This window comes from Synchiropus splendidus, chromosome 13 (genome assembly GCF_027744825.2).
Source record: "Synchiropus splendidus isolate RoL2022-P1 chromosome 13, RoL_Sspl_1.0, whole genome shotgun sequence".
NCBI classification, from domain to species: Eukaryota; Metazoa; Chordata; class Actinopteri; order Syngnathiformes; family Callionymidae; genus Synchiropus; species Synchiropus splendidus.
This window is the reverse complement of record NC_071346.1, coordinates 13,050,165-13,068,846: the sequence shown is the minus strand read 5'-3', so window position 1 is coordinate 13,068,846 and position 18,682 is coordinate 13,050,165. Positions and strand designations below refer to the sequence as shown.

General features: G+C 43.7%; 3 protein-coding genes across 4 annotated transcripts; all 3 read left to right on the top strand.

The window, feature by feature from the left end:
• The first annotated feature begins 2,392 nt into the window (after positions 1-2,392).
• mrps14 (mitochondrial ribosomal protein S14) lies at positions 2,393-4,221 on the top strand. The gene is made up of 3 exons (XM_053883887.1): positions 2,393-2,499; positions 2,807-2,971; positions 3,881-4,221. Exons 1-3 carry the CDS (start codon positions 2,431-2,433, stop codon positions 4,061-4,063), a joined length of 417 nt encoding a protein of 138 aa, XP_053739862.1. The 5' UTR covers positions 2,393-2,430; the 3' UTR covers positions 4,064-4,221.
• A 1,289-nt stretch (positions 4,222-5,510) lies between these two features.
• Positions 5,511-10,369, top strand: cacybp (calcyclin binding protein). Its single transcript, XM_053883562.1, has 6 exons — positions 5,511-5,647; positions 6,973-7,180; positions 7,250-7,346; positions 7,412-7,511; positions 8,113-8,207; positions 9,102-10,369. The coding sequence occupies exons 1-6, from the start codon at positions 5,630-5,632 to the stop codon at positions 9,265-9,267; spliced, it is 684 nt and encodes a 227-aa protein (XP_053739537.1). The 5' UTR covers positions 5,511-5,629; the 3' UTR covers positions 9,268-10,369.
• Positions 10,370-11,201: 832 nt separating this feature from the next.
• plk3 (polo-like kinase 3 (Drosophila)) lies at positions 11,202-17,847 on the top strand. Of its 2 annotated transcripts, none has more exons than XM_053882869.1 (15): positions 11,202-11,507; positions 11,967-12,074; positions 12,162-12,278; positions 12,418-12,547; positions 12,668-12,755; positions 12,992-13,087; positions 13,495-13,693; positions 13,807-13,933; positions 14,344-14,456; positions 15,044-15,164; positions 15,231-15,314; positions 15,428-15,590; positions 15,662-15,791; positions 15,863-15,973; positions 16,045-17,847. In XM_053882869.1, exons 1-15 carry the CDS (start codon positions 11,307-11,309, stop codon positions 16,240-16,242), a joined length of 1,986 nt encoding a protein of 661 aa, XP_053738844.1. In that variant the 5' UTR covers positions 11,202-11,306; the 3' UTR covers positions 16,243-17,847. The 2 variants fall into 2 exon arrangements, with proteins under 2 accessions (XP_053738844.1, XP_053738843.1); XM_053882868.1 differs by having other exon boundaries at positions 14,341-14,456; positions 16,045-17,844.
• The last annotated feature ends 835 nt before the right edge of the window (positions 17,848-18,682 follow it).

Below are 18,682 nucleotides of genomic sequence, written 5' to 3'. Positions count from 1 at the left end.
CGATAGTTCTCTTGTCGACAGCACCGCACTTGCAGATTCCCTGGCTTGCTCATGCTGACCCTAGCTCACACCTGTCCTCTTCATGTCCTCCATTATAGCTTCCTTCTTCCTTCTACCTGGTAGCTACATCTCTTCTCCCCGTATCTCTCCTGTCCAAACCGTCTTAACCTGACAACCCAATAAAACAATATATCAATCCATTTGTCTCTAAATCCAACAAAACTGCACTTCAAATCATGACATGGCTGACATTAAAAGATGACATGAGGCATGACCTGAAGTTTTCAAAGCTTGAAGTCAACACTAATGGTGGTCCGGTACCTGAGTGGAATCACAGATGTGTCTAGTTCTCCCGACTCAAGCTAACAGGACCCAGTTGAATTGAAAAGCCAACGTCTGACCCCGTCTGTTCGGCTGACATTTGACCCTCTGTTGCATTTGCGCCAGACACGGCTCAAGAAGTTGCTGCTTAAATGGGTCAATAGAAATGCTTCCTTGGTGTAATATAAAATCAATTTCGCTTTTCTTAAGACAACCAGCCTGAAGAAGCCACAAGGCACTTTAGAGTCTGAGAATCAGACTCCATTTAATACTCAGTCTGATATTTAGAAGAAAAAATCATCTGCATATTGAGATAAAGAGATGATCTTGATTCAAAGTATGATTTTGTTGGTGAAGCTTATTGAAAGGGGAAAGAATATTAGCTGAAACATGAACGTTGATGTGAGAAAAATAACAAAATAAATCCAGATTAACAAAGAACAGGGGTAACAATCAGACTGAGACAGTCAATAGTTTCCTTCAGGCATTCATTCACCATCTTTGGAAAGAATGCCACTCATACCTAAGGCCTTGTAAATTGGTCACCCAGGTCATGACCTCTTGACCTGACGGAGCCGTATATGCTCTCAATATTGATACAGTTGCTGAGTCGGACCATTTGGTGCAGTGAGATGTGCGTTTGCGTTCGTGACAATTAATGTAGGCAGTAATGACTATGACGCACATGGCCTCAATCTAAAGATAAAATGAAGTCTGTCTCAGCTGGAACTTTCCGTAGGCAGATGGTTCCGGCAGAAGAATGCTGTTCTCTGGGCTCTCTTAAATCCAAGCAGAGCGCTGCATGGGTTTTCCATGATTAAAACAAGAGCACAAGCGGTTGCTTGTCAGTGATTTCCTTCAGAGCCCTTAAATACAGAGCATGTGTTCGGTTCTTCCTGCCTGGAAGAAAAGCAGAGATGAGCTGCTGCAACTCTGCTTTTTTGCAAGTTGTATGTTTTAAATGCTGAGAGAGAGACAGTTGTAACTTGGCTGGACATTATGGACACCCAGCATTTAGAGCTCCTGCAATTTTTATTTTTATTTTTATTTTTATTTTTTGGGGTGACAAGTAAAATTCTGACTGAAATATGTCCTAAAAATGGTAACATATATATTTAATATGTAAAAGGGAGGAGGAAGAGGCTCGAAAAAAAAAGACGACCATTTTCCCAAAACATAAGAAAAACATTTTTTAAGAATTTATGGTATTATTATTATTATTATTATTATTATTATTATTATTATTATTATTATTATTGTTATTATTATTATTATTATTATCAATAATAATAAACTTGCACATATATTGTATGTGTAGAATTATCAATATATATGTCTCTATACAGAGAGACAGATTCATATTTTTGCTTCATCTGCATAACATTAAAGTGTACCAGTTCAGAGAAGACAAAACTATTTGGATTATACTTAACCTGAATAACTTATCCTCCATTTTAACCATTCACACCCTGCCTGTTGATACAAGAAACTCTCCTGAGGTCTGCAGAGTCGCATGTGTTCATATTCACCCTCATGTTCATCCTCTCACGGCAGCCAAATAATGGGGCTTGTTTTATTGTAGCTCATGTCATTGTAACATGAGTAATACGCAGTAATGGATTCATTGTTTGGGCTGGAGCACGATTTGTGTCAGGCGATGACAGTCCCAATGCAAGCTGTGGAAGCAAAGCGTTTCACAGATATACACTGCCATCTATTGTGGGCAGAGTATATATATGAAGAGTTAAAGCTCTTCAGTGACGAAACAGTCCTGTTTTTTATGATCATTATTTGTTATTTTCAAATGGCAACAGGAATATGCACCAACACAGGATTCATATGGACATTATTTTCGGAAACGAATTGATATACAAATGTTTCATGGATGAGTAAAGAATGAAGTAATAAATAATGAAGAGATAATATACGCTCAATCTTTAATTACAAGTATGATGAGAAGTGACATGAATAACGAATACAATGAACGAAAGTGTAGTATTTTTTTGATCTGCATATAATCTGATGGACTTCTCTTCCGGGCCAGCAGATGGCAGTAGTGACAGCAACTCATTATTATTCTCGGTGTAGTTTTTAGCAACTACATCCAACATGGCGGTCCGCAGGCTCGCATGTTTGGGGTTAAACGTCCTTCAAGGCTCTGTCTGTGCCCCAAAAGCGGTAAGACTTTTGTTTTTAACGGTGAATAATGACGGCTTTATTAAACCCTGACGCTGTGACGGAAGGACGGGAATGGTGACGTTCGTGGCGTTTAGTGAACGAGCATTCCGCTGTGTTAAATAGTAACGACAGCATCGCATTTTAAAAGTGATTTGTCTGCTAAATGATTTCATGATTTCTTTTACTTTAAGTTCATTGTTGCTGCTAATAATTGAATGACGGAGTAAACTAAACGTATACAGTGTTATGAGACTGAACTTGAATTCAACTGTGGCTTTGTAAAACATCTGTTTGTGTACGGGTGCAGGCCCTAAGGAGCTGCTGGAGTGTGGTGGAACAAACTCGAGGCTACTATGTGAACTGGCGGATGCTGAGAGACGTGAAAAGGAGGCAAATGGCTTTTGACTATGCTGACGAGAGACTGCGGATTAATTCACTGAGGAAGAACACCATCCTGCCTAAGGAGCTGCAGGTACTGACTTACAAGGTGGATTTGCACCTGTTGGGTCTTGTCATTTTAGCCAGCATCAATGTCAAATTGTTACAGTTCTGTAAGGATGGGCGAAAACTTATACTCCGCACTGGACCGTGGTAGAGTGTCACAGGGGAGGTGCTCGCTCTCCACACCTCCGAGGCTGGAGCGCTCACTCCAGGGTTTGATGTCCTGTTGTGGGCTGGAGCTGGGACAGGGATGAGGCGAGTCTGGGACAGAGCTAAGTTACTTGGTTTATGACTTTGTCACAGCCAAACTGCACAGAAGCGCACATTCAGAGCTGGACACGCACCGGGCACCTCTTCCCTTCTGGAGAGACGTCACTCACTCGGCAACCCCTCCCACATGCAGCGGCCACACACATAGAGGAACAGCACACCTGCAGCAGACACTCCTACTAAAGCTGACAGAGCAGTCTGTCAGACACAACCAGGTTCTACCAGAGACGTGAAACACTGAATTTCTCATCTCTACACTTGGTTAACTATTTAAACATAAACAAGTAATTATGCTGGAGAGAAACGCCACTCATAAGTTTCATCATAAAACAGTTTCAAGAGAGACTGTAGTGTCCAACACATGGAGTAGAATGAAAATGTATTTAACGTGATAATTATTGTTATCACCAAAATTCCAACATTAATTGTGATCTTTTTTTGTCCCTATCGCCCATCGCTACAGTTCAATAAGGACTGGAATTTGTTAATGGAAAAGCCAGAACATATCTGAGCCACAGGAAAGAAACCATTTCATTGTTCTTAAGAAGAGTAAAATGATTTTCATAAATTTTAGGAGACAACGTGGACTCTCCTTTCTTGAATATTTACCAGTTTTTACTCAAGTGCGTTCTGCCGTATTGCATTGCTAACATGTCATTATGGCTTGCAGGAGGTTGCAGACAAGGAGATCGCCTCTTTGCCCCGAGACAGCTGTCCTGTCAGGATCCGTAATCGCTGTGTGATGACGTCCCGTCCACGTGGAGTGAAGCGGAGGTGGAGACTCAGTCGCATTGTTTTCCGTGACTTGGCGGACCACAACCAGATGTCGGGGATAATAAGGGCGAGGTGGTAATGGAGGAAGAAACGTGACAACGCAGCTTCCCTCAGTTTTCACCAGAGACTTTATTTTTTGCCGTCTAAATAATTAAAGATTTGTTTGTAATTTCATTTTTAGACCGGCTGATTGTTGTGCTACTTGTGTAAAGTGCTTAAATAAAAATTGTGAAAGGACTCCAAGTCTCAATTGTCGTGGTTGAGAGTGAATCATGAATGCACTATTCAAGCCTGATCCTGCTGGAGAGTGCAGAAGACGTCGACGTCTCCGTGTGTCTGTTTACTTGTGAGAATGACTACCAAGAATCCAACAAGTCATATCCAAGCCATGTATTCCCTGACAGAGGAGTCTAATACAGAAGCAGAATTCCAGGTCAGCAGCTACACCTGACTTAGCCTTCGCACTAGTCTGGTAGAGCGTCAAAAAACTATCTGAGGTCCTGACCCCTTTTTACACAAAAGTTCTCCATGTGGGATCCGTCCTGCTCTGATCGGTCCTCAGCCATTGATGCCAGTGTCGGGCGCTGGCTCCCTCATAACCATGGCGACGATCACAAGACCCGCTCCCCACCTTCGGACTCAGACTCTTACTAGGACCAGCTCCATCCAGCCCTGGAGAAAATGATACTTTCCAACCTCCTCCGTCTGACCTTGAACCAGCCAAAAGTTACAATGTCTGCTCAGGCCTCCAGTGTCTGCTGCACTCCCACCATTGTACTCCACCTGTAACTCTCTTTCTCACGCACACTCAACCTTTCAACCGCTCATTCAGCAACTTCTTCATCAGTAGCACTAGCAATTCCAACTATATTAATATTGTATAATAAATGCACAATTCCCATTAATGTCCACTATACACCTTTTCTTCCTGTTGGCTACTAAAGACCAGTAGAAGATGATTTCCTGGATGAAGTCGATTTTAAATTGAGATTTAATCCCACTTCAGTCCTCAAAGAATGTTTACTCATGGCACAATTTTGTGGCTTGTGGTTCTCTGTTTTGTCAGATTATTAGAGGTAAAGTTGTGTTGTGTTAGCTCAAATTAACTGCAGGGAAAATAAGTGTACATCTTTCTGGACATTGTGATGACCTTATAGTAAAATAAAATGTAAAAGAAATGGATCTGACTTTCACCAATGACAAAAAAATATGAAGAGGCAATGATCAGATTCAGCTCATCAAATCTACTTTTAATACAATAGAGTTGTTTCATAAAAATAGTGTTTTTCCATAGAGACCTTGTTACATAGAGACGTTCCATGATGATTTTAGGTGGGGGGTAATCTAACTTATAATATCTCGTGCAATGATTATTTTTATGATAAGAATAATTAAATAATATTAACGGACCTTCTATGTAGAAAAAACCCATCGAATTAAAGCGATGAAGCTACATCACCATGTGCATTATATGTGTCTTCTTCATTCTCACGGACTGAGCGCTGACGCGGTTACAGCAGGGGGCGCTGTCGATGACTCTGCTTCCCGGCAATGAGTCAGCAGAAGAAGAACGCGGTCGTCCTCGGTGTGTGCCAGTGCAACTTCTACATCGTGTCGCTAAATATCTGTCTTACAAAGCACCTCCATGGATCTCACTGAACAGGTACAATATTTAGCTGTTGTTTCCATCAACATTTCCAATATACTCTTCTTTTACTGCCCTGTGTTTGGTATAAAGCCTTACTTTCAGATTAGCCAAAATAGGCTTTTCCAACTAGCTTCTTTATTTATGTAAGGATAGTTTTTTAAATTTATTTTTTAAACTACCGGAAAATGTGTAACACCAGTTAAATATGTATACGACGGTGTAGAATAGATTCCGCTTACACGCAAACCAAACCACTTGCGTAATAATACCTGCTAGTTAAATTAGCTGTATTGTATTTATATTTCTTGCTACAACTAGTCTTCAGATTTATCGATGTGATGCGGTTGTGAATATCGTGAGTGGTCTGGAACCTTCGAGATCATCCGGTGACAGGAGTCTTTTCTCAGTTCGGTCCTGTTTGAATGCAACTTCATAAAGACAAACAACACAGAGTTTTGAATTCGCGTCAGTGGTTGGTCAGCTTTTATGCTGTTTACATGCGATGCATGTGAGTTACCAAGTAAAGCCGTTAGAAATAAAACTCAGGTGCACTATAATACATTATATATCCCATCACAGCAAAGAACTAGTTACATGAAATATTGAGGGGAAAAAAAACGTCCTATATCGTTGTGCTCTCATACAGTCTCACAGATGGTTTTGTTCTCACTTACATGTTTATAATATGAAGCTGTTTTCTAGAGATGATGCAGGGAACTTGCCGATAGTTTCACACCTGTCGTGTTTTTACTAGGGCTGGGATTCGATTAAAACATTAATATAATTAATTAGATAATTTGTGATGAATTAATCTCAATTAATCGCAGTTTAATGGTATCAGAATATTTGCCACAAGAAGCCACATTTTTCAATTTGAATGAATGTGGTATATTACTGTATCAAGTGATGGAGCCATACATACATTTAAACAACAAAATATTGTTTATTTTGCAATCACGATGGTGGCTATATTCAAGTTTTTATATCACCTTATTTCAACTAAAGCTCTTTTAATGTCTTGAAAATATTTGTATAAGAATTTCAAGTCCTTTCAGAGTAGTGGAAACTCTGGCCATTGTGTAGTGAAAAACCTCCCTGAACAAAAGCAAACAGATGCTTTTGTTTGCTTTTGTTCAGGGATTCCTCCATGTTTGTTGTTGTTGTTATCATCCTAGCTGCCACGTGTCTTGTGCATCAGTGTGATCAGTGGACCAGGAACTCCTGCACTGACAAAGGTTCCCTGTTGTCTGGAGAGCAAACTGTTCAATTAAATTAAATAAAAACGATTAAAATATTTGAATGCATTAATTACGATTAATAAGATATTTGCGTTTTGACAGATCAACCAGCTGGAGGCTGACCTGCAGGAGCTGGGCTCCCTCCTGGAGAAGGCCGAGAGGACGAGGGTGCAGGAGCTGCTGAAGCAAGAGCAGAAGAAGGTGGAGAAGGAGATCACTGTCAGGAAGCAACAGAAGCAACAACAAGCCAAGAAAGAGTCGGCGCCTGTGGCCCAGAGAGCAGCGTACACCATCAAGATCACCAACTACGGTACGATATTCAGATTGACAGTCATCAAAGATTTGAACACTTGTCTCACGTGATTTCTCACTGGCACAGCGTGGGACCAGTCTGACAAGTTTGTGAAAATCTACCTCACTTTAAAAGACGTTCACAAGATTCCTGCTGAGAACGTGGAGGTCACCTTCACCGAAGGGTATGATGCCCTCACTTTGGTGATTTGTCTCAGCGTGTGCGAGTTGTTGATGCGTTCTTCTGCAGGTCGCTATCTGTGCTGGTGAAGGAGCTGGATGGTAAAAACCATCAGTTGAGGATTCTCAATCTGTTGCATCCCATTGATGAGAAGGGCAGCCAGACTAAGGTGAGCTTCATTTGTAGCTTTGTTTGGCTAAAATGTCACTGATCCGATCGGCTCTGTGATGAAACCACAATGTGTTTTTATATTTTAATTACCCCTCACAAGTAGCCAGAACGTCCATGCTCCCACTGAGACAAAAAGATAAATACATGTGAACATGTGTTTTCAGTGACGTCCATCACAGTGGACAGTGCACTTTTGGGTTCAAGGACAATGTATTGACATTCCAGTTCAGTAAGAAAGGTGTGAAATGTGTCCCTGAAGCCTGTGGTGACAGCAAAGTACATTGTGTGCGAAGTTATCCTGAATAGAATGAATCACAGTGTAACGGGCTGTAAATATTATGTCACACAGTCTATCACTATTGCCCTGAGCCCATCGACTGTCGCTGCTCATGTGGTGAAGTTTGTTGCCAGACTTCTACTGTAGCGCGTCTGTGAATGGTGGATTGGGCTGCCAGACTATTATATGTTGTTGTCCTTGCAAGTGGTCAGGAAGTCGAAACATTTGATTAAAATTCATTTGATTTTGGCGCCTAGCAAGTGTTCTGTTGTGTTTCTACAGACCACGTTCACTTCCTCTTCTCAAACATTTTCCTCTGCAGGTGAAAACCGACATGGTTCTCATCATGTGTAAGAAGCAGGCGGCGAACAAGTGGGAGTGTCTAACCAAAGTGGAAAAACAGACCAAGGACAAAGAGTGAGTGACTAGATCTTCAGCAGGATTTCTTCTATTGTACTCGGTGGTTATTTTCTTGTCATTTTGCAATAACGAAAGCTGACGCAGAAAGTCAGAACAGAACTATTTCATTAATCAAAATGCATTGGGACTAGGACAGTAACAACAGTTTGATAACTCAATTCTGGTTTTGGTCATTTATCTTTTCATTTTCATTTGTAATGTTTTAAATGAGACTCTATGGGTGGAGTGGTTTAAGAGTAGACTCTTGGACCGTGGTAGAGTGTCACAGGGGAGGTGCTCACTCTCCACACCTCCACTCCAGGGTTTGATGTCCTGTTGTGGGCTGGAGCTGGGACAGGGATGAGGCGAGTCTGGGACAAAGCGTGACTTGGTTTACGACTTTGTCACAGCCAAACTGCACAGAAGCGCACATTCAGAGCTGGACACGCACCGGGCACCTCTTCACTTCTGGAGAGACCTCACTCACTCGGCAACCCCTCCCACATGCAGCGGCCACACACATAGAGGAACAGCGCACCTGCAGCAGACACTCTACATTCACTCCTACAAAAGACTATTTTAAGGCTTGGAACGCATTACTTCTTTTTCCATTCATTGTAATGGGAGAAATCAATTCAGATTTCAAACAAATAGCTTCTCGAACGGCCGTCTGTGGTCGAGAACCGAGGTGCCACTGTACTATAAAAGAAGCGGCTACAGCGTGAGATGCAGTGAAGTAACGCTGAGGTGTGACAAGTGATTCACTACTGGCTTTATTAAACAGAAATAAGGTCTTATAGATCTAACTAAATTCCATATTTCTAAATGTAATTCATCAAAAATATTTCAGTATTACTTTTGCTCCACTGACAAGACTGACGTAGTGTTTGAATAACCGTTGTTTTTCAACAGCAAACCCAGCATGGACGACAAAGCTGACCCCAGTGAGGGCCTGATGAGCATGCTGAAGAAGCTCTACGACGATGGAGACGATGACATGAAGAGGACCATCAACAAAGCTTGGTCTGAGTCCCAAGAGAAGAAGTTACGAGGAGGAGAAGACATGATGGATTTCTAAGTCTAAGCAGTTCAGTCCCTGTGTGGAATCCAGCCAGAGCAACTCTGATCTCCACCGGTCCACACACTTGTTTATCATATTTAACGTCTCAAGACCTGAAACAAATGTGTTGTTGAGTCCGCCCTAACATCAAACACCACCAGGGGGCGCCTGAGTGACTTGTCTTGGTTCATATAAAAAGCGATGAAAATCATTCCAGTATCCGTTTTGTTCACCGATTATTGTTCGAATGTGTCTTACTCGGTCCCAGATTTTCTGCCGAAACAACCTGTTTGTTTCATCTGTTGTCGTGGTTCATCTTTATTTGTGTCCCTAAGGTTATGTCTCAATCCCTGACATGCTCATCTGAGAATGAGCTTGTGTCTTTTAAGTAGCAGCGCAGTCATTTCCCAGCTGGCAACTATTGCTCTGTTGAAATAATTGTTTTGCACTGTACATGGCTTTATTGTTGCCCACAGTGAGGTTCTTTATGTTGCTCCCATGAAGTCACTCTCACAAATGTCATGTGGCTTTGTGCACTTTCATGGATGAACTCTGCAGTCCTCGAGTGCATGTGTGCACTTCACTGTTCAAGAATAAATGGAGATGGAATCTAAATGGCCAACAACGCTGTCCTCTACATCAGCAGCCATTGGCTGCAAGGCTGTTTTCATTAATGTGTAATTATTAAATATTAAGATTTTAAAGGGCATGAAACAGTGAAATGATAATAATGCACATTGATGCGCTATTAGAAACAAAGATGGTGTGTGTTATTTAAGAGGGAAAACGCCAACATCAAATGTAAAGGCAACGCTTCAATAGTTACTTCGAAAAGTGCATTATTTATTATATTTTCTGTATTAACCGAAAAGTCAAAGGAAGTAATATATTCTTCAGCAAAACCAGTTAAACAAAGGCTTCCGGGGTTGATAAAATAAACCTTAGCATTGTAACACTTTTTTTTTTTAATTCATCACTTCGTGTTGACAGACGCTTGAATCAGAGTTCTGTGTGCGTGAATGTGTTTAATATTTCAACTGAAAAATGTCGTTGTGAAAAGTCTTGTAAATTTCCATGGCGATTAACAACACTTTTCATTGAATGTAAAAGCATATTTCTGTCGGTCAGCTAGTGTCCGCAAGGTGGCAGAAGAGGATTAATATTAAACCGTGAAAGTTCTGTCATTTCAGCCAAGGAGGTTATGTTTTTGAGTTTTTTACGTTCTTAGTTCTGCATAATTTACGCACCTTGTAAATAGTGTTCTAAAAAGTGCAAAAGGAAAACAGCTTTATTATTATCATTATTATTTGATTCTGACAATGCAAGCCAAAAATGACGTGGTTGTTCAGCATATTGTTGATGACTTTCTGTCAAGGACAGAAGGTCCAACTTTTTATTATTATTATTATTTTATTATTTATATTTATTGTGATCGGCATTTATGGCGAACAAGTCGCATGAATCAGTTTTGCGCGTGGCAGTACTGCATGAGAACCATCAGGTGGCAGCAGAGCGCGATATATTACAGTCAAACGAAAAGTTGCTTTTTCTTCATTTTAAACAAGTTAAATTATTCATTTGACTGTCGGTGAGTCATGCTACATTTTAAATGATCAAATCGCATTGTTTCAAAGATTAAAAAAAATCTAACGAATGCATTGATATGGATGTAAAATAATGATAAAATATCAATTGATGAAGTGGGTTTTTGGAGGATAATATGATCTCGATGGGTTTTATGTAGGCGTGAAAGCATGGCGGAGTTTTGAATGTCGGATCGATGGGGGCGGAATTCCTGGGTCACCTTTCTTTCATTCATGTTTCCCCGAGGTCCAAATGGGTTTCTGATGGCAAATGTGTCTGGACTTGCGCCGGGGCTCGACGCGTCACGGTGACGTCACAGTCTGACTATAAAACCTCCTACAGCGGCGAGCGGAGCTGCCAGATGGAGTCAGTGGAACGCGAAGGATCCGTGTCGTTCCATCGCAGCTGCGCCTGAAGTTAGACACGTTAACCGACGGGAAAAAAAGGGACTATTCTCTCCGCGGGAGTGTTCCATGGACACCGGCTGTTTCACCGCCACGCAGCGTCACTCGTGCCACACCATGAATGCGGATCTACACAAACCCAGCGCGGAGCGTTCTGCGCCGGTGAAGACGAGTCGGAATAAAGCCGAGCAGACCAAGCCCGAGCTCGCCCAGGTGGTCACCGACGCCAAGACGGGGAGGTCGTACAGCAAAGGAAAGCTCCTGGGGAAGGTAACCAGTGACGGTTTTGTTGCGAGATTATGAAGCAATACCTGCTGCTGGATTGAGGCAATCGGCCCCAGCTGCGCGCACCAGAAGGTGTGTCCGCGTCACGGCTTGATTGGCAGCCGTCTTTTCCCCCCGATCTCACTTCATAGACTTGGATATTCCACTAGTGTGCGGCGCTTTTGTGTTGCCATCTACGTGTTGCTGGTGGTAGATGCGCTGCGTCGGGCGGCTGGCCAAGTCTGCCGCAGAGCGCCGAAGCTTCTCCGTCAGTTTCACGGTTAATAAATGCAGCATCTTCCCAAATACACCATCAAAGACCGAACCCCTGCAGCACGACACTCGGATTCAAGAACCATTTTCAGCCTGGAGTGTGAATGTTGGGCTTGGTTTCCGCCCTCGAATACACGATTGTTAGGGATCAACCTGCTGCGTTAACCAACGTGTTTTGTGTGTTCTGTGTAGGGCGGCTTTGCGCGATGCTACGAGATGACAGACCTGTCCAACAACAAAATGTACGCTGTGAAGGTGATCCCACAGAGCAGAGTGTCCAAACCGCACCAAAGGGACAAGGTACATCACCCCCCCGTCCCCCCGCCCCCTTGGTCTTGGAGCAGGACCCCTGCTCCGTCATGGTCACTGAACCCTGTTTCCCCGCAGATCACCAACGAGATCGAGCTCCACAAAACCCTGTCGCATAAACACGTGGTGAAATTTTCCCACCATTTCGAAGACAAGGACAACATTTACATCTTTCTGGAACTCTGCAGTCGCAAGGTGAGACGCCGTCTGTGGTGGCCGGGTCTCTAAAGAGTCCGAGGCGCCACCTGAAGGATGGTATAATGGCCGTCTACTGCGGCTGTGTTGTCTGGCTCCTTCACAGCCGCCCTCTCTCTCTCTCTCTCTCTCTCTGCAGTCCCTGGCACATATTTGGAAGGCGAGACACACTCTGACGGAGCCTGAAGTGCGGTATTACCTCAAGCAAATCATCGCCGGACTGAAGTACCTCCACAGCAGAGGGATCCTGCACCGAGATCTCAAACTGGGTAAGGCACGATTGACACGCATGTGTACGTGGAGCTATGCCTGGAATCCGCCGTGATTTTTGGACAGCGTTATCTGCGGAATGCTGACCGTGCAAAAAACGTTTTTTTTGTCTCTTCCAGGCAACTTCTTTGTGAATGAAAACATGGAGTTGCGGTTGGGAGACTTTGGCCTGGCTGCTAAACTGGAGACCGTGGAACAAAGGAAGAAGTATGTTTTGCTTGGAGTCGTTTGTCTAAGCGTATTGGCCGTTCACCTGCAGTGTTTGCACGAGCCCATGGCCTCGACTCGCTGTGTCAGATTTCACAAGATGAGCCGGTGCTCAACCGGTTTCCAAACCCGCAGTTAGATGACATGTAGCCCTCGGCGCTTCTCTGTGAGCGCCACAACAGCTAGTTTCACACCAAACTTCAGGCTGATGGGTTTCGGTGCTTCTCTTGTTTCAGGACTATCTGTGGGACCCCCAACTATTTGGCTCCTGAGGTGCTGAACAGACAAGGACACGGGACAGAGTCGGACGTCTGGTCGCTCGGATGTGTCATGTAAGGTTTTTGTTTTTTTCTGGCTTTTATTTCATGTCATGGCTTGTCAAACATTACCATGGCGCCGTATATTGCCCAGACGGAAATCAATACGCTTGGCTTGTGTTTGTGTTTGTGTCAGTGTTTGTCTGACGCTGGTTTGTCCTGCTGCCTCACACCTCAGTAAGGTGTGACTAGTGTAAACGGTAAAACGTTACTTCCAGCTTCGTGAGTTTAGGAGATTTGTCTGTCTCCTGTTTGCTTTCTCTGAGTGCTAAAGTGGTTGCCAATGAATTTGTGGTTACTGAAACTCAAATAAAATAGAATTAAAATTCGTTTTTGCTAATTCCTAACCACCCATTGAGTTGCATTTATTTTTCCATTTTCCGTTCTGTAGATTTGAGTTGACCCCCATGTCTCCTGTCCAGGTACACGCTGATGTGCGGCAACCCTCCGTTCGAGACCCTGGATTTAAAGGAGACGTACAAGTGTATCAAGGAGGTTCGCTACAACATCCCCTCCTCGCTTTCGTCCCACGCACAGAAACTGATCTCGGGCATCCTGCAGAAAAACCCCGGCGACAGACTAACCCTGGATCAGATCCTAAACCACGACTTCTTTACCAAAGTATGGGAAACATTGCACTTCATCTTGAGATGAACACTGTCTTTGTTTGAGGAAACCACCCAAGTCTCTGGCCTTCTGAGTCCAACGTTCCTCTCCTCTCTGTCCTCCAATAGGGTTTCACTCCTGACAAACTTCCCCCCAGCAGCTGTGTGATGGTGCCAGAGCTTCATCCGCCCAGTCCTGCCAAGAAATTCTTTACTAAAATGGCAAAGAGCCTGTTTAGCAAGAAGAAAGCGAAGGGTAAGCACAGGGTTGACATTGAATGACACGCTATGAGCTTCTCTGTTTCATGAGTCGAGTATTCACCCTTGTCATGGCACTTTTTAATCATCCTATTTAAAAAAAAAAAAGTGAAACAAAAAAATGTTTTGACTTTCCATGCATTTTTTAAAAATGATTAAAAATATATATTTATCTACTTGTACTCAAAACCTTTATTTAAAATTTTTTTATCAACCTGTGCCAAGAATTTTTTTATATATATTAATGATTTATTTAAATGTTTTTTTTTGCAAATTAAACTATTTAAAATCGAAATGAATAAATATTAATGTTTAATTTTAATGACCATGTAATAGCAAATGAGAGTGGCCTGTGAACCCTGCAGTGTTGCCACACACACTGATGTCCGGTGTCTGTCGTTGCAGTAGAGAAGAGCCCATGTGACGACAAGGAAGACCATGATATTTCCAAGCTGGTCTCCGGCATTGTTAAATGTTCCATCAACCGGCAGATCAGCTATAAAACAGTGGGACCCAATGAGGTACGCGTCTCTCCTCCTCCTCCTCCTGCTGCTGGATGAAAGTGTTGGTCAGAGTGTTGCTTGGACACTTGGTGATGCAGCGCTGCTGGAGCTGCGTCCTTACGTAACCTGTCTGCGAGGGAGATGAGATCTGGAAAGATGTTCTGTTCCAGCCATTCATGAGAGCGAACGGGAGATTAATTTGGTTACAGTGGCCTTTCTTTTGGCTGAATAAGCCGTGTAATGTACTGTTGCAACTCCGCTGTAACCAGATTAAAACGGCGCGACCGCCTTTGTGATGGATTATAGCGACAGATTGCTTCTCAATCTGAATATTGTTTTGCTTCCTCTGCTGAGTGAAGTGTCTTTAAGCAAGACTGCGCAGCAGAACCCACTAAAAACTGCATCATGACTAATTGATGCTCTGACGCAGGATGCCTTGGCTTGTGGAAAAGACAGTTTCCTGCTACTATATAAATAAGATGCAATTGTGGAGCCCAAACAGTGCGGTGAACGGAGTGATCAATCCTGCTGGTGTTTCCACCAGAGTCTCACTCAGTTCAGGAGGCGCTTGTTCATAGATATTCAACCTTGCTGTTCCGTCGCAGGTGCCGTATCTGACCAGCCCACCTGTCAGCTCAGTGCCTCTGGAACAGACTCCTGCTGAGGAAGAGTCCAGAAAGTCCCTGTCCCGCTCCTTCAAGGGCACAGTAGCAAGCAGCTCAGAACGTGAGTCCCTTTCACAGGCTTTTGTCGTTGTTTACGTGCGCCTCTAAATGTTCTCCTCCTCTTCAGCGTGTGAAGATGTGCTCACGCCGGCATCTGTGGCGGAATCTGCTCTGAAGGTCCTCAAAGGCTGCTTGGCTTCCATGCCTTCAGGTAGATGCTCGGCGTCGCGCGGCTGGAGAACCTGTCAGATCTGTGCATCTTCAACATGGCATGAATTCAACTCAGTCATTCAATGAAACTAACTCCACGCTTCTTTTGTGCAGCCACAAGAAACCCCCCGTGCTTATCTCGGCCACAATCCTTCCTGTGGGTGACCAAGTGGGTCGACTACTCAAACAAGTACGGTTTCGGCTACCAGCTCTCCAACCAAAGCATCGGCGTGCTCTTCAATGAAGGAACGCACCTCAGTCTCTGTGACCAACGCAGGTACGGCCTTTCTTTGTCTTGATCTTCTGATCCCCAAGAAGCTTTTTCCTCATGACCTCTCGTCCCCACAGGACCGTCCACTATTGCCTGATCAACAACAAACACTTCACCTTCCCTGCAAACGCTCTACCTGAACAGCTCCGCAGCCAGAAACAGATTGTGGAGCTTATGGCCAACTACATGGAGCAGAACCTCATGGAGGTAGGAGGCGTCTCGGTCATACTTTGCAGTCAGTGTAGCTTGAGAGGATTGACTGGCTGTGTTCTGCTCAGGGTGGAGATCTTCCCTGTGAGGAGCAAGCCTCTGCTCCCCCTCCTCTGCTCATGCAGTGGGTGAAGACGGACCACGCGCTGGTGATGCTCTTTAACAACGGCACCTTGCAGGTATTTACCGTTTTCTTTTGACGACTCATGTCTTGGAGAGTCTTCTGAACTCCTGAACGCGTCTCCCCCAGGTGAACTTCTACACCGACCACACGAAGGTCATACTGTGCAAGTCTTCGGACGACTCCTACCTGCTCACCTACATCAGCCGAGAGCGCATCTCCGCCACGTACCTTCTCAGCATGCTGAGCGAGATGGGCTGCACGTCCGAGCTGCGAGACCGACTCCAGTACGTGGTCCAGTTGCTTCAGCCCCACACCGACGCTTGAGCCCCCGGGACGACGCGGAGAAGGGAGAAGGATCTGCTCAATGGAGCGACGTTTTCTTTTGTCTCGACTGGTACTTCATCTGCTTACTTCAAACACCAGGCAGGGAGGAAGTCTCCAGCTGCGACTTGTGCCTCGAGGGTTCGTGCCTGTCCAGCTGATGCCTCAAACGGATCCACCAGTGGATACCTGAATGAACCTGGCCTCATCGAACACCCAAACTCTTATTCACAAACCCTCTTGCCTCCAAACCACCGCTTTGTAAAACAGCCTCCGACTCTTCCTGCTTCTTCAGATGGTCGTCGTTCCTCCAAACTCTGCCGTGCCATCTGCTTGTAAATGAACGAGGATCTTCTTGCAGCTGAGAGGTCATTTGCTGTCGACTGGCACTGGAGTGGTGGGTCTTGCCTTCAGGATGCTGTGAGAGACCTGCCCACACTATCCCTTGGTGCACACACTGACCTTTGTTTTTAAAACCGCCGAGCCAGTTATAGGATCACACTACGATCTGTCCTCCACACGCACAAAAAAAAAAACATTCCTGGCCTTACTCGATGCTGTTTCAGTTTGGAGAGAGCTGCCGCTTCCTCCGCTCAGACATCACTCTTCTGTTCATTTCACTCGTCATGGTGCATGGGAGCAACACAATTTTGCACTCTTCATTTTAATTTCTTCATGAAAGTGTTTTACTGCCACTGTTTTTTTGTTTTTTTTTTAGTCGTTTTTAACTTGAAACCAAAAGACATTCTTTTGTTTTGTTTTTTTTTTAAGTCATTTTATATTCACACTATCTTTGCAACCGTGTGTGCCGCACAAGTGCTGGTGAACAAAACTGCTGGCTGGAGCTGAGTGGAGGGGCGGGGTGGTAAAAGTGCCTTTCTGGGAGGACGTCTGTTCAGTGCAATAACAACCCTGTGAATGTCGAGCTGGATACGGACAAGATGGCTTTGACTTTGATGGATTTACTTTGTCACTTTGCTTGAAGTTAGAAAGTGAGTCGATAGCACTACACACACTACCTGGTATAAGCTTTTAAAATGTCTATCATAAATGTATACGGTAACGGTAATATTTGCAACAGAAAAGGAAAACCTTGTTCTCTGTAATACTGTGTCGTTTCCATGGCTTTCTTTCGATCCAAAAACTGTGACCTGGAATGCAAGTATTATGTCAAAGTATTGTCCTGATTGCAGAAACCCCCAACATTGTGAAAGCCATCTGCCAATTCTGGAAAGTCTTATTTTTGTCTTTTTTTTTTTTTCTTTTGGCACATAATGTCCTAATAATTTATTTTTATTTATACGTGTTTTTTTTTTTATTTATTGTCGTGTTCCGGTCTTGACACAAGGAAGGGTTAAATTCCGACCACATTTGTATGTAATGTATTTGGGGGTAAAATGGGGACAAAATAAAGTTTATTGAAAATGAAAGATGGTGGTTTTGTGTTCTGATGTGTGATGCAGCGGGAAAGGTCTCTACAGCCGTCAATGTCTAGTACAGTTTTATTGCAGAATGGGAACTGTAAAAGGTCTTCTAAAGCTCAACTTTTTATTGGGTTTATATCTTGGTTGGGATCATATAAACCGATTTTTAAGTGGAAATGTGTAAACCTCACCTGGGCAAACTGGGGGCCAAATGTGGCCCTTTGACTGTATTGATGTGGCCCTCCTGGAGTCAGAGTAAAACTGACTTTTTTTTTTTGTTTGAGAATTATTTCTTGTCCCTTAAAATGCATCAGAGTTAAAAGTAGATTTTGAAATCTATGAGAAACATTGAGAATCGGGTTTAAATTAAAACATTTTCTTTGCATTTTCAAAGTGTCATTTCATAATCACACATGATGTCGTCACTTTATTTTTATTTTCAGTTTTTTCCTACCCTCCTTTCTGGGTTTGACGGCCCCGCTCAACGGTCACCTAATATACCTTGGCCCCTGAGGAAATTCAATTTCCCACCTCTGGTCTAAACTCTCTAAAAACCGCAGTTAAAAATGTTCGAATGTCCCTTCCTCTGCCATTTCTCTCTAACATACTTCATGCACACAAATGCACATTTTATCCCAATAGAACGAAATACCTCCAGTCTTTCAGTGCACAGTTGAGCTAGTAATATCCAACTTTAAAATCAGCTCAGCAGTAGCAGGTGTAAAACAGAGCTGAGCCAAAAGGCAAAGTTGGTCATGATGGGTAGAACAAGATCTCAGATATAAGTGGCTGAAATGAGTTTCCATCAGTGTCTCCCTTTGAGACAGGGTGAGGACTTCTGTCTCTCACTGCTTCTCCATGTTGAAAGGAGCCAGTTGAGGTGGTTCAGGCATGAAGATGCACCTCCCTTTGCACGGCCAGCTGGGAGGACACAGAGGGGTCGACACAGGACCACTGGCCTGGGAGTGTCTCAGGATCCGCTTGTCGGAGCTGGTGGATGTTGCCCAGGAGAAGGACGT